The sequence below is a fragment of the Seriola lalandi genome, unplaced genomic scaffold (genome assembly GCF_002814215.2).
Source record: "Seriola lalandi dorsalis isolate HSWRI2012SDOR001 ecotype SW California unplaced genomic scaffold, Sedor1 jcf7180002054606, whole genome shotgun sequence".
Taxonomy (NCBI): Eukaryota; Metazoa; Chordata; class Actinopteri; order Carangiformes; family Carangidae; genus Seriola; species Seriola lalandi.
This window is the reverse complement of record NW_019525159.1, coordinates 3,010,274-3,026,347: the sequence shown is the minus strand read 5'-3', so window position 1 is coordinate 3,026,347 and position 16,074 is coordinate 3,010,274. Positions and strand designations below refer to the sequence as shown.

Here is a 16,074-nt window from a genome sequence, read left to right as displayed (position 1 = left end):
AAGTTTGCTTGGTTTAAAAGTGTAATAACTCTTAATTCATTACTTAGATGAACAGGATTTTTGCCAAGCACTGGTTGGCTCACATTTCTAACATTTTTAGACGGTATGATTATGTTTGTGTGTGCGCCCTCATGAATGGAGCAAGTAGGGAAGAAATCAAGCATCCCTCAGACACACTCAAAGACAACATCCTATTACCATCTCCTTAATTTCTCTGTCATTCCAGCATCAACAAGACCAAGTATTAATTTATCATATAAGTTAATGGCCTATTTCTGCCTTCACTGCCTTGCCACAAGTCAAAATGTTAATAGCAGATGTCAGCAGCAGTTAATCATGTAATGGTATGAATTATTGAGGTGCATTCTTGCCCAGTGGACACTGGTGAAAAACTATTAAGTGTGAAAGTAATGCCAGATCATAATTGATAGTTAGGATATGAAATATGATACATGGATTTGTGTCAACATTATGTGTAACACCAGTATAGTTTGAATCATAACACTGTTGCTGCCTCAGTCAAGAGCTTGGGAATACAACCTGTCCTCTGCTTTAAGGTTGTGGAGAACGGAATAAGGAAAGCAGGAAGGGGGGTACATGAGAGGAAAAGGGCCAAAAATCATCCCGTGGGTGGATGTACGTCAGCTAACTGTTAACATACTAGGCCCGGATTATAAAACGCGAGCGAGCGATTCTCCTATGAGCTCACTTCCAAACAATGTGCTTCATGTTTCTCCATCTGCAACCTTTTTTCCTCTTCCCTCCTCAATTTTTATAGCCCCTCTCCTCTTCCCCTCATCCTCTCATCTCCCCAACACTTTGCGACTGCGGTAAGTTAATGGGCCTTTCTCAGAGTTCGAGGAAGCCTGCATTTCTTCTTAATTGGTGTTTGGGGTGGCGCATGAGAGGAACACAAATGTTTGCCATACCAGCACTGCAGCAATGATGTAGGGCCTGGTGCCATGTGACTGGATGTCAGGGTACTGAGGTCATTACTTACAAAGCCACTGAGACTGAGCCATGTTGAAGAATGCCCATAGATGCGAACAAAAGCACCACTGCCAGCACCAAACACACAAGCGTTCAAAGTTGAAGTTTCAAGACTAATACGTTGTGAACGTGGTTACTGGTCAGTTTTTAATATCTTTGTCTTGACTGTAGTAGCTTTAAATCAGTGAACAGTTGCAAAACTTCTTCCCTTAAGCCGTATCTCTGGTCATCACTATCTGTTCCAGGGCTTCATTATACATCATCTACTGTGCTTTTGAAATCATCCTCCAAACTTGTTGCCTTAAATCTATTGCCTTGTCTCGATTATTCACAACTGTGAGGTGTCAACCAGAAATGAAGTAGCTTGCCAGTTGTTGTGTAAAGAAGAGCCATCTTTCCATCTAGCCTGTTGCTGCAGAGGTGGGCTGCACATTCTGACAGTCTGATTTGCACCTTTTCCAAACTCCATGTCTTCCCACATTCATTCATTTGCATCTGTCACTGTTGTAGCTGTGTGAATACTTCAGGTTTGCATACTCTACGTTATTACAACAGTTACTGAGTTAAAACGAGAATAAGAGCTCTCTTCCTGCATCAGCCAGTCCATGAATTCACTTAATTTTACATTATGTTTTTAAGCATGCATGTTGAGTTCTTCGATAAATCTTACCTTCATGTTCTAATTTTAGAGGCTGCAGATTGTCACGCTGCTTGAATTGCATTGTTATACAGAGAAATGTTTTTTATACTTACTTTACCCTGATTGATATAAATGGAATGGAGAAATTATTGCATTTTCACTTTCAGAATTAATTCTATTGCACACCAGGAGCTACAGACATAGATAAAGATTCAGATGTGTCTGCTTTCACTCTTTGTTTGAGAACTAAAGCTAAAAACTGTAAAAGCCACTGTACCTTGTGTACTTTTCTGGATGGATCATATTTGTCGTCAGTGCTTTTGCTCCCTGACCGTAAATTCCAATGAATTGGTCAGCCAGTAAACTGGGTTGGCACTCATGTTATTTGCATGGTGTCATCAAGCCAGCCTCCCACCAGAATGTAATTACCCACTTGACTGGACCTCTTATCTCTGAAGTCAAACATGTACACACAGACTAGGATGTTTGTCATTTAAATCGAGAAATATTTGCCAGACAGAGTCAGTAGATTACAGCTGCCCTCGGTCTATTCTGGTTTCAGTCTTGAGTGTAATGATGATCGAGAATCCCCTTTTATTTATCTATCTATATATATATATATATATATATATATACACATATATAACGAATGGACAAAATAATAGAAACGCACAAGTATATCCGGCAGTAAAACAGAGAGCACACCTCATGAATTATTAAAGGATTTCATAAGCTCTCTGACAATAAAAACATGAGGTCCACAGATTAAGCTTTTGTTGCATGGCTATTGTTTTGAATTGCATTAGGTGTATGGGTGTTCTTCACTCCCAGTAGATGGCCTACTATAATTTAATTAAGTTAAAGAAATACACAATTTGGACTTGTGTTGTCCCATAAGAAAGAACGGGAGAAGAAAGGACCTCAGAGTGCCAGTATTAAAGTAAAATAGATGCTTTTATAATGCCTGAATTTCGCTTTGTTTCACAATCTATTCAGACACAGAGACATTTATAACTTCATTAATAGTTACACGACTGTCCTTATTGCTTTTGTCTTAATTTCAAACTTTTCAATGGGTTTGCTTTCAGTGGATTTAGTTCAAAGCTATGACCCACCTTCTGACTAAGTTGTATGTCACCACACTTGGAGATAGCAGATAAAAGACAGAAGAAATAGATATGAAGTTATAATATGTCACAGGAGTACTTTCCTGCTGCCAAGGATTATTTGTTCCCTACAGATAAGGCCAACCCACTGCTGCTATCTAAAATCACATGGTTAGACATGTTTCTCTAATGATCAAAAAATAAACACTCTCATTTTGATAAATTAAAATATATTGCTTACTTCATTCCCATTTGAAATAGCTTGTGGCAAATGAGCCTTGTGTAAAGTCCAGAGAGGACTGGTGAAGGTTATACTTTGGTCCCTCTTAGCTGCCAATGATTGAGAGTTTCAGCTATGTCTTTAACAACCCAGGCCTGTTTCCAGAAGTGATTCTTTAACCTGTAAACATTTCAGACTGGAGAGAGGGAAAAAGCATGGCTGAGAAGGAGAGAGAGGGGCAGAAAGACAGAGAGAGGGGGGAAGGGGGGTTAAAAAGTTGGGGGAGGGGCTTCTTGTAATCATCTCATGACTCCAACAGAAGCAGAGGAGAACTGTTTCAGTTCCATACTGAATCTTAACTTCAATCAAAGATTTAAATAAGACCTCTGGAGTTTTCATGTCAAGTGTTGGCATGAAGTTTGGGTGCTGGTGTGCTGTTGTTTGTATTCTTCTTGGTGAATGCTCGTGTGCGTGTGTGTGTGTGGTAGCGGTCTCTCCCTCTCATTGTGTGTTTGCTGCTGGAGGTGGGACGGCTCAGCTGATGTCATTGAGTGCAGCAGGCTGAGCCTGAAAGAGGCCCTTTGTTGGCAGCTGTACCACGAGTAGTCCCTGTGCCTCAGATACACACTCACACAGGGGACAGGAGAGAGGAATGGCACCGCTCAGACTGCCCTTCTGCCCACTCAACTGACGCATCTATAAGTCTAGCAAGCTTTTGGACCAGACCCACGCTTTTGGATAGCTGTTGTGCCTTACAGAAGTGGAGCTAACCAAAAGCCCAAAAGCCAAAGAGGGGGAAAAAAAACATGGAGACGCTCAGAAGAGAAAGTTGGTAGACTTTGCCGGACAGTGGACTCTGCTTTTTGTTTCAGAAAGGAGCAAGGAGAAGAAGAGGATTTACAGCAGCTGAAAGGACAGAGGAAAAGAAAGCTAGCATATTTCATCACCTATTTTGGCTTGGTGCTGTTTCTCCTCTTCTCCGTTTTTTTTCTTGTGTTTGAATTTTTCTTCCGTTGGACACATGTAGAGGGGAAACGTTCGAGGGACGTCTGATTTGAACAAGCAACAAAATTTTCAAGCGGGAAGGGAAAGAAAACAAATGAAAATGTTGGAGATATGCCTGAAATTGGTGGGGTGTAAATCTAAGAAAGGCCTCTCGTCCTCCTCCAGCTGTTACCTGGAAGGTAAGAATATTTATTGACGGTTATAATATTTTCTCTTAAGCATTGGCTGTGACTTTACAGTTTACTTTGGGAAAATGTAAACAAAAATCAAAGTAGAAATGTCAGACAGGAAAGGGAATTCTGGGGTTTAAGAGACAAAGGAAGAAGGATAGAAGATTAAGTAGCAAGTTAAGTCTGAACAATGATTTTTGGACTGTGGAAACTGAAGAATGGGGAGGAGAAAGAGGAGAGTAAGCACAGGGGAGGGCGAGGGAGGCCAGACACACTGGCTAGCTGCAGAGGAAAGAAGTGGAAAAAGAGACGGAGAAGAGAATACAAGGAAATCTGACTCCTGGCTGTGTCCCACTTAACTCTTGTTTATGAGGAGAGGGGATCTAATCTCAGTCTGCACTCTCCTTTTCAGTTCTCTGCCATGTTCTAATACTTGTGTACTGCTTCCATAATGAACATAGAAGATAGATATAGATGTAGATATATTAATTTCATGTTTCTTTGTAGAGAACTTATTTTCCATGACTTTTAATTAGACTGTTCTGGTCACAGATAAAGTGTGTAATTGATTTGCCCATGATGTATGAAACACGAGGGTAATTCAAAGAAATCCAGGGCACATTGTACATAATCAACACAGCAATTTAATCGTAATGGAAAACTCAGTGAAGTCTTATGTGTTCCAAAGATTGTGCAACCAAATGATTTAATAGAGATAATGGTCGTGGTACGCTCTCCACTGAAGTGGATGACAGTTATAAAGAGTCTCTAATTTTCAGACCATATGGTACAGGGCATAGCAAATCTCATGCAGAGATGATGTCCCACTCCACACTTAATTTTCTGCCCTGAAATACTCCACTAGAGCTGGAGGCCTTATTATTTTCATTGGCTCCAACTAGTAAGATTTTAGAATAAAAATCTATAAGCTTAATAGCAGGAAAATGCTATTTGAAAATGGTGTGACATCTTCTAGTTATTCTAGTTATGCGATGTTAAGTTGCCTTGTTTTCACATGCACCTTGTTTCCACCTCTATAGGGCTCTGATCTGATCATCCTCTCATTAAAATAATATCTCCCACAGCGGGTAGAACCATATCACAAGATCGGAATCAGATCGCCTTGTTCTCCACCACCTCCCACTCAGGTGACGACAGGTGATGCAAGAGAAATATGTAAGCTAGAGGTTTTCCCTCTCTCAACCCTGAGAAATATGTGGTTTGGGACAAGGGCTGACTTCATGGAAGTGCACGCCACACTGTTGTGTAGATTTACGATTCGCTGCTGGTTTCTGTTGGGCCCACATTTGCCTTTCATCCAAGGTGTAAATGAGCTCATTTAAAATGACTGGAATCAAATCTAGCAGGGCTCTCTTGTTCATGAGCACCAGCACCAAGTGAAACCAGATATGATGTTTTCTTTTTTTTTTTTCTTTTTAAGTAGTCTGGTTTTTGAAGAATTTTCTGTCCTGTGTTGCATCACTGTGTCAGTTTTGGTGCAGTCATAGCTATGAATTTTGTGCAAGTTCCGAACATATTTAATCATTTTGAGTGTCTTCTCAGTGATGCATCCAGGACATGGTGTAATTTCTCCCACTGCACCCACTCTGGAGAACTGCAGTTCGATAAAGGTCTTTCTCATTCTTTCTGATTCTTTCTCACTTACCTCCTGAGTTTCCTTTTTCATATGACTTTTCTTTTCCTCTCTCTCTGACTGTGTGGTTTTTGGCCCATGTGTCAGTGTGCTGTCACCCTCTCACAAAGAGCTGTGGTATTTGTGGCCCGTAAAGTGGACATGTGTGGCATGGACTGCTCAAATGTGCTCCCCACACACTTTATGACCAGGCCAAACTCTGGACATATGGTATGTCTAGCTTGCTTTCAGGTCTGGGTCTTGAGTATCAGTGTTCTTTTATATCTTGCTCAATCTCTCTCCTCAGCTTTAGCCCAAATCTGACAAAACACAGCTGTGTTTTTGACTTGATCCATAGTTATTTGTATTTTTCTCTATCTAAAATATTCACTGGGAACATACTACTCTTCCTTATGTAACCTAGGGATACACTGAAGTGGAAATCTTTGGCTGCTATTTTTCTTGCCATTTATTCACAAATGTGATTGTGGACATATCTTAAGCCTGTGCGCAATGTAAACCAATACTAGCTTTGTTGAAACCATGTTTACAATTTTTGACTCATTTATATGATTTTATATTGGGAAAATTGTAATCTTTTTCAATTTAAAATTGGGCTTAGTAATTATGAAGAAATGACTGAGGGTGCTTGACAAGTTTTCGTTCTATGTCAGACAAGGATTAAATGATTGTATAGCACTTAAACAGATAGTTTAAATTTTTTTACCATAAGGTGCTATGAGTTTCTCACCAGTATTTATCTTGAACCATGAATTTTACCATCATATGTTTAAGGAATCTGAACTGCAATTTCAAGACAGGATGCAAACAAGTCAAAGTTTTTTTTTTTTCTGTGAAACTGGCTAAATTAGCACAAGAAGATGACGCAAAACCTTGTCACACATCATGAGATGCCATTGAATTGAATATTATTGGCTTGTCTTTCTGATTTCAAACAGATATCTTATAAAACTGATCTTGTTACATGGCTACATTCTCAGGCTTAGATCTAGTACCTAATGAAGAGTGGCATGTTGTGCTGTTTTTCTTAACCATGTGAATGTGGGACTACAGTCTCTCTTTATTTTTGCATGAGGCACAGATGCCTATATCTTTGCCAACTATGTGAAGCACCCCTGGTTGTAGCGCCTGGTTGGCACAAACACTTTCAAAGCTTGTGGTTGTACTACAGTGGTAGTTGCTCACAGCTCTGTATTTGACAACAATCAAAATCATCTTGAGAGGGTGCATGTGACTCTTCTGTACATGCTCAATCAGCCCTCTGCTTTGTTTCCACCAGCTGTGTCTTTATCACTTAGTACACATTGTCCTTTCCCCCCAAAGTCAAGGTTCTTGATAATTCTGGCTGCTTTTACATCTCGGTCTTCTTCAGACTAGACAGACCTTAGAGCATCTTCTACAGGCAAAATATGTCTGTCATGATACATCAGGTGATCTCACGTCTTATTTCTTGCAAAGGCACATTGAAGATCTGTGGCCGGGGGTTGATTTTGCTCCAGTGCTTTCTGGTATATGATGAAAAGCTTGTAAACCAAAATGTCAGCTTTTCACAAAAGCAGCCTTGACAGTGACACGTGTTTCTGACATAATCACGTGAATTCAGTAGGTTTTATGAGCTTAAGAGGTAGAAGAAAACAGAAGAGATATGTGGTTTTCAGTTGATAGAGATGATGTAATAGATAGCCTGTACCTCTCGTTTGTGTCTAGTGGAGTGGGAAATGCTTAAATTTGGTCACATTTTTCCTGCCTGTGGCACCAATGGCCTTGATATAATGCACTCATTCAAAACTGTCATTGACAGCTGGTTTTCAGTCATGTTGTTAAAGGTCTGCTTTTGTATGCTACTGAGCTATCCTCAGCAAAAGCTTATAATCTTTGCAAATGTAATGAGCTGTGAAACTCAACATATCAGTGGGACATTTTAGCTCCAATTTGGGCATTCTATTTTAGGAATAAATACCTTTTTTATGAAGGTTGAAACTCATTGTTTGTGACAACAGGAGGATGCTCTGAGTGAAACCTCATCTCTCGCTGGATTCTCCACTGTTACCAGGGAATTTTAATTATATATACACACACACACACACCTACAAAGATCACAGCCAGTCAGTGTTGCGTCGTGTCCATGGATAACAAAAGTTTGCTCTTTAATTGCCAATAGGGGTAATAATCAAGTACATTGTCATTTTAGCCTTTAGGACAAGCCAAATTTTGTTTTTTTTTTCCAATTTTATAAATCACACTAACCTTATCCTCTGAAGCAAAAACTTTCCCACAGACCACTGTTCCTGGTTGAATGATTCATTTATGTTGGGGAATAGTTTACTTCCTAGGCCCAGTCTATATTTTGTCATAGGATGTGTTAATTTTGTTATTTATATCAGGAAAAATTCATAATTGCAACTGCAAATTCATTCTTACTTCAATTGTCACTTCTGCACAAAGAAAAGTAAATGTTTTTGGATTGTGTTTTTCTTTTGTCAGTAGTTTTACAGTTGTTTGCAAGTGAGTATTTGTTGTCCAGTGTTAGCAGATCCCCAGACTCCACAGGTCACAGGATGTCTCTTTCAGTTATTTGTCTGTCTGGCTGTGTTTTGCTGTTGAAGCAACTTTTGAACAGGGCATTTTGCCTAGTTTCCTAAAAGGACTAGTACATACATATGCCATAATTTGGACAAAATGCAAAGCAGTCAAAGGAATGTAATGGCCCAATGCTGTTTTTAGCATTAAATGTTTGAATATGCATCGCTATGCCTGGCCAGTAATACTCAGCAGCTAGCCCCTAATTTTTCCAGTCATAATATAATTGTGGAGAATTGGAAAATTAAGTTTCACCTCATTTTTTTAGACTCTGGTTGTGTTTCCCATTCGCAATGAATTTTTTTGTCACATCAATTAAATATATATATGTAAATATAAATATAAATAAATATATATACATGTGGGGATTGAAATGGAAGATGCCTCAAACGTGTGACAACAGCTGAGCAAACCACGCAATCGAGCTCATGTTTAGGCCAAACTGAATGGTTAAAAGTTCTCTCATCACTTCACTCTCCTTTTCTCTCTCTCTTTCCTTCTTAAACACTGTCTTTATCTTTTTTCCTCATTCTTTCCACTTCTCACATTTTATAATTTAGCCATTAGTTTTACTGCTGTGTCTGTAATTAACATAACTATGAATTAAAGCTCTCTGAACTCAATGCATGTGAGTGCAAGCACAGCCATTTTACACTTTCAGTAAAGATTCATGCTGGGATGCATTCTGAAGGTCTGATGTGTGGTAGATGTCTAGGCATTTAAGAAATGAAAACGAGGCAAGGATAATCCAGGAAATGAAAAGTTGTAGAGACAGCTGGGACATGGCAAGTCACATGATCAGGTTTATTACTCTAATGACACAGTGGGATCACAGCTGATGACCTGCAGAAGGGGATGCAGAACAATATAAATGACACATGGAGAGGCTGAGGGTTGACATTGTTGCTGAATCATTCAACATGTGTGAAGCTGTATGGGAAAATGGCCTCACAATGTCGCTGCATACCAAACACACGCCTACAGATCTCCCTCAGTCTCCCTTCAGAAATTGTTTGTTGTCCATTGTTTGATGTTTTCTCTCATATTCTCGTCACCTACACGTGTTCTGATTTTGTGATTTTGTGATTGTCTCTTTCTTTTTTTCAGAAGCTCTCCAAAGACCAGACTTTGAGGGTCAGGGTCTGACAGAAGCGGCCCGGTGGAACTCGAAAGAGAACCTGTTGGCTGGACCCAGCGAGAATGACCCCAACCTGTTTGTGGCACTCTATGATTTCGTTGCCAGTGGTGACAACACACTCAGCATTACCAAAGGTGAGGAAAAGAGAAAAAATAATGCCATTCATTCTGATATATTTCTATAGAGTAGTTCTTGAGTTCAACCAGGAATTATTCAGACTATTTTGCAACAGGGTTTAACGGTATGGTTGAGCAAATATGACAGTAATCCCCAAAAAGTTTTGATAACTGTCACTATCAGTGGATGTTGGCAATGACATGTAAAGTCACACGCACTTCGGGAGAACATTTAAGGTTATGAATCTTACTGGGAATCTGCTTATTTGTTTCCCATCCTGTCTCGTTCCCTCTCTGTCTTCATCCCCGTCTGACTCTCACTTCCTGACGATGGTCTCACCCGTGGGTTTTTTTTTTTGTTTTGTTTTTTCCACTGAACCGACTGTAAAACAATACCACAGATGGATCGCACAGACAAACAGAGGAAGGAAGGAGAGAACATATGCACCGGAATAAACAAGAAAATGTCCTGTACAACATTAGTTTTCATTTCATTCTAAGATGGTCCATTGCACATGAATGGCTCATTTTACTTTGGGTCTTTATTGTCAAAAAAACATGGATTACATGAATATTTGAATTTAAAGTTTTATTTATTTAATTTAGATGCATCATTTAAGGCTATTTTTTGTTGTATCCAGTCCAAACTAAAAGGAAAGAAAACAATTTCCTGAGTTTAGGTCACCAAATGACCAGTGGAAAAGAAAAGCCCCCGAGTTCCTGTTCTTAGGAAAGATGACATTAGATACAGTGGATTCCTGCATGTCTGACTCAAAACATGCTGAGTTCAGCTCTTGTACAGTGTCCATGTTATGGTAGCCTGTTACTCAAAGAATATGGAAGCTTTATAACAGCCCCAGCTGTGGAAATATTCTTTTCAAAATCAGCAGGAATGCGCTGTAACCATTAGAAATAATATTAAAGTATGTGTATGCAGCCAACCAGGTACTTTAGCCACAATTAGCCTGGATATTTTTTTAATTCATTTTGATTTCACGTGTTGACTAGGAGAGAAACTGCGTGTGCTGGGTTACAACCACAATGGCGAGTGGTGCGAGGCACAGACCAAGAACGGCCAGGGTTGGGTGCCGTCCAACTATATCACACCAGTCAACAGCCTGGAGAAGCACAGCTGGTACCATGGACCTGTATCACGCAACGCTGCAGAGTACCTGCTCAGCTCGGGCATCAATGGGAGCTTTCTGGTTCGCGAGAGTGAGAGCAGCCCCGGCCAGAGGTCCATTTCTCTGCGGTACGAGGGGAGAGTCTACCATTATAGGATTAACACTGCGTCTGACGGCAAGGTAGGCATCGGTGCAAACACAGACACACACTGCATATAGACAACAGGAATGGTTTCTACCCATCAAATAGCAGAAACATCTGAAAAAATACTGGTGACTTTTTGTCAAAGTGACCCCAACACAAACTCATAAATGTCTTTTGAAATACTTTTACCAGGGTTTCTTCAGTATTCACCAAATTACATTTAAGACTTTTAAGGACGTAGAAAGCAATTTCATACAGTTTCCATGGTCATGCCGGTCAAACAGTGGCAGAAAATCTGTAGGGACAGTAAGACAATTATTTTAGCACATGAATTTCTTTGGCATCTATATCACATTTTTGTCAGTACTTCCCAGCAGTATATAACAATAAATCCTAGTAATCTATTGAATCAATTAACATGATCTGGACACAGATATGTTTCAGAAAATTGGTGGATACATTAATCAATTTAAAAAAGTGATTAAGTAATTTACACCCATTTAAGTTTTTGCTAAAATTGACATTTGCCTAGTAACCTTCTGCATGCACATTTTACTGCTGCACCGATCTCACTTGTAGGTTATAAATGTGTAACATCTACCAACATCTACTGGCAACCACATAAAAAAAAAGCTGTAACTAATGTAACTATCTTAGAAAGAAAAACAAAAATGGAAATGCTTTTGAAGGTCTTTTCTGAGGGAACTGAGTTCAATACTTTTACGACACTGTGTTTCACACATGTTGGAGTCTAAATGAATCTAATGGCTAAACTCCATCATGTGGTTTTGTGGTTTTTTGCTTGTGTCATAAAGGCAGGACATCGCTTACAGCATGTGCCCAAAGCTTCTAAATTGTTTTGTATCTTCTGTAGCTCATTTACAGTAAAGATAGTTTTCAGATACAGTCATTCAAAGAATAGCAAAAAATAAGTATCAAACACTGAAAAAGTGACACATGCCTGCAAGAGCAGATCAGCGCAGTGTTGTATTCTCTCTTAAAGCTGACTGGGGCACAGGTTTCCATCATTCACAGACCTCCAACACAAAGACAGAATTTGACATTATGATTTTTATTTTGTTATTTTCCCTAAAAATGCTTCAAAATGTAATGAGGTTTTGCATGATGAATTACTTGAAATCATCAGCGTGAAGAGCTTCAGGTTGGGTAAAGATGGCAGGTGATCTGGAACACATTTAGATTAAGAGCTTTTAAATAATGTGCAGGGTATCACATCCCGATGGTCATGATAGATTAGTGTAGGCCATATTTCACTCTTGCTGAATATCTTGGTGTGGGATTCCCCCAAATTGCTATGTCAGTCAAGAAGCCGCTGCCATTTTGGCTGGGTCACCCTCCTGTCTGTGATGCAGCGAGGTGAGCTAGCTCCAGGAACGCTAGCTATGACAAGAATGCCTCTAACCACCACTGTGCTGCTCATAATGGCCAGCAGACGCAAGGCCGGGCCAGACACTGACGCCCATGCTAAGACATGCATTAGCACAGACAGTTGTAGCCAAGTATGCACACACACACACACACACACACACACACACACACACACACACACACACACACACACATACACACACACAACAAATGGATGAACACAGATACAGACAGCGACAGTGCACACACACACACACACGGTTCCCCATCTCATATTGTTTTCCATTCTCCTACTGAGTTACAACTCAAGAGTCTGGAATGATAGGCTTCTCCAATAATTTGAGATTACCTCAGCACTCCCCCAAGCTGCAGCTTTGTCTCACGCTCACTGAATAGCTAAAGTTTGTTTGTAAGAAAAACTGATTTTTTTTTCTTTCTTTTTTTTTCCTCTTCGTAAATGGTCATGGTTTGAGCCAGGAGAGCAGCCAACTGACCATTAAATCCTCTTTAGATCTCAAAGGTCTTTTCACCACAGTCAAGGTTGTTCTTTTTCATTTTTTCCTCCACATGCCTTCAACTTGCGCAAAGAGCCCGTTCAACAGTAAAGCAATGCAAAGTGCAGATTGTAGAGCAAATCATTTTTAGTGTTATGTAAGACTTGGACAATGAAAAAGACTGTGTCCACTGAGCCCTGACCAATATCCTCCCTTCCACCAGCTTCTTGACAAATGCCTTGTGGGTTTCGTGACTCGCCTGAGACCTCTCTGTATGACTATGACTTTAATGGATTATTTCATGGTCTGTTTTTGATGGTTTTTCAGTTAATGCTGGATATAATACCACGTACTGTTTGTGATGTAAATGTAATGAAAAGTTACTTTTAACTTGTATGTCTTATTTTGGAAAATAAGTAGACAGTGGTTGACATAGTTAGTTGAATAGTACCTACCTACCTATGTTACCATAGTTGACATAATTTTATCTTGTATTTTGTTGGAATGCATAAATTAGTGTTATAACAGTTGGTTATAAATTATGTCAATATCCCAAGATGAACTGACTTCTCATGTACATGGACTCACATAAAGAACCTCTTGTCCCCCCCCCCAGCTGTACGTCTCGTCAGAAAGCCGTTTCAACACACTGGCGGAGCTGGTGCACCACCATTCCACGGTGGCCGACGGCCTCATCACCACGCTGCACTACCCGGCGCCGAAGCGCAACAAGCCCACCATCTACGGAGTTTCTCCCAACTACGATAAGTGGGAGATGGAGCGCACTGACATTACCATGAAGCACAAGCTGGGAGGGGGCCAGTACGGGGAGGTGTACGAGGGTGTTTGGAAGAAGTACAACCTCACTGTGGCAGTCAAGACACTAAAGGTAAGAAAAGAAAAAGGAAATCGGATTTATTTCTGCTTTTAATCTTATGTGTTTGACTGTATGAGGAAAGGATGGATTTCAATAATTTTTCGTCACCTACTGTTGTCAAATATTTACACTGTATCGGCTATAAATCTTTATTTTGGCTGAATAATGCTACCATCTGGTGATATATGGATGTAACTGCAACCAGTCTACGGATTTGCTGACTTTTTTTTTGCCAACAACTGTGCCCAGGAGGATACGATGGAGGTGGAGGAGTTTCTTAAGGAGGCCGCTGTTATGAAAGAGATCAAACACCCCAACCTGGTACAACTGTTGGGTATGTAAACTGTTTTTAAAAGCCCTTTGTCTATGTGGATAGACTTAAATCTGGCTGACAGGAATAGGATAGGATAATAATAAAAATATTGCTTATTTTCTAACATCTCATCCTCTATTTAATTAACAGAGAATTTCTTTAGGGTTAAGATAGTTTGTTATGCAGATGTCCTTATGTTTGCATGTTAAACAGTTCCAGTATAATCCAGGTAAAGTGTATTTTTTTCAGGGTTTCTTCTGTATAAAAGCTGTAACCAGATTTGCAGATGAAAGCAACATCCAGAAAATATTTTGTCAATAACGATTCCTTTCTTTTGCAAACTTGTTTCCATCGCAGGTGTGTGCACACGGGAGCCACCGTTCTACATCATCACAGAGTTCATGACCCACGGTAACCTGCTAGACTACCTGAGAGAGTGCAACAGAGAGGAGGTCAACGCTGTGGTGCTGCTTCACATGGCCACGCAGATCTCCTCTGCCATGGAGTACCTGGAGAAAAAAAACTTTATACACAGGTGGGTGTAAAAATCTTCCAATTCCTTTTTGGAATAAAACTGAGTCCTCAGTCAGAGTTGTGTGAATACCAGAGAAAACAAATTTTTCTCTGAGCAGCTCTCCTCTTTCTCTCTCCACCATCTGCTCTCACAGGAGGACAGACTTTTATCTCAGAAAAGTCGATGTTGTAACGTTGCTAGTTTGTTCTGGCACGTTTAACAGGGTCCTTTAGAGGCAACAAGATGATTTATGTCTCTCATATTTGCCAAACTGCATTTTAATTTTTAAACCTGACAAGACTCAGCTTGTGACTCTGCTCCACACAAAACATCTGTAGAAATCCAACACTTCAGTGAATGTTGTAACAAGACTGATATTTTTGCTGATATTTTTTTTCTTACAAAAGGATCTGTGTTCAAATCAGCTCATGCATTTTCTAGATTATTTTACTGTCTATTTTTGATGGTAGAAAGTCAGGATTTCACTTTTGCCTCCTGTTCATCTGTCATACTCCTCTTTGTAACACATCCTGCAGGGACCTAGCTGCCCGTAACTGTCTGGTCGGTGAGAACCACCTGGTGAAGGTTGCGGACTTTGGTCTGAGCAGGTTAATGACAGGAGACACCTACACTGCTCACGCCGGAGCCAAGTTCCCCATCAAGTGGACCGCTCCAGAGAGTCTGGCCTACAACAAGTTCTCTATTAAGTCTGACGTCTGGGGTAAGTTTGATTTTGTTTCAGTGGAACTAAAATGTATTCCTTATGTTCCTGATTGAACAACTCATTTCTTTCATTCTTTTTCAAAAAGGGGAAAACCATGTATTCATTTTCATATCGCACATATTCCTACCATGACTTTACATTCAATAGATTGAGTTCTGAACATCTTTTTGTTTTGCGCCTCCAGCATTCGGTGTGCTGCTGTGGGAGATCGCCACCTACGGCATGTCTCCATACCCCGGCATTGACCTGTCCCAGGTCTACGAGCTGCTGGAGAAAGACTACCGTATGGACCGACCAGAGGGCTGCCCCGAGAAGGTCTATGAGCTCATGAGGGCCTGTGAGTAGCGAAACACATCTATCCAGAATATGATTACAGGCACTCTTCTCTATTAGAAGGACGTTTTTTTATTCTTGTTTTGTCTTCCTGTCAGGTTGGAGGTGGAATCCTTCAGAACGTCCCTCTTTTGCTGAAACGCACCAAGCCTTTGAAACCATGTTCCAGGAGTCCAGCATCTCTGATGGTCAGTGCTGCTTTCTTTTCTCCTGAAAGCATCTTTTCTTGTGGGTAATATTCTGTGATAGCTACAGATACCCTCCTTCAGTGAACACACCACCTGTTCTCCTCTCACAATTGTAATATGTGGGATTGTCATGTTTGGTTAACTGTTAAATCTTGACTGTGTGTGTATTTTCAGAGGTGGAAAAGGAGCTGGGCAAGAAAGGGAAGAAGGCGACATTAGGCTCTATCCAGCAGGCTCCCGAGCTGCCCACCAAGACCAGGACCCTCCGCAAAAACATGGACAACCGGGATGGAGATAGTCCAGGTTAGACGTACTCACACTCCTGCCCTTGTTGCTACAACTTCATTACAGTTG

At 40.4% G+C, this 16,074-nt stretch overlaps 1 protein-coding gene across 4 annotated transcripts in view; it reads left to right on the top strand.

Moving 5' to 3' along the window:
• abl1 (abl oncogene 1, non-receptor tyrosine kinase) overlaps positions 1-16,074 on the top strand; it is a 34,220-nt gene that overhangs the window by 12,841 nt on the left and 5,305 nt on the right. For 2 of the 4 annotated variants that reach the window (XM_087177480.1, XM_023419444.2), the window contains exons 3-11: positions 9,473-9,637; positions 10,628-10,923; positions 13,388-13,660; positions 13,898-13,982; positions 14,319-14,496; positions 15,012-15,196; positions 15,384-15,536; positions 15,631-15,720; positions 15,895-16,023. In XM_087177480.1, coding sequence (XP_087033606.1) covers positions 9,473-9,637; positions 10,628-10,923; positions 13,388-13,660; positions 13,898-13,982; positions 14,319-14,496; positions 15,012-15,196; positions 15,384-15,536; positions 15,631-15,720; positions 15,895-16,023 — 1,554 coding nt within the window. Of the gene's footprint in view, positions 1-3,482; positions 4,141-9,472; positions 9,638-10,627; positions 10,924-13,387; positions 13,661-13,897; positions 13,983-14,318; positions 14,497-15,011; positions 15,197-15,383; positions 15,537-15,630; positions 15,721-15,894; positions 16,024-16,074 lie in introns of those variants that run through there. The other 2 variants (XM_023419445.2, XM_087177481.1) reach the window with 2 other exon arrangements.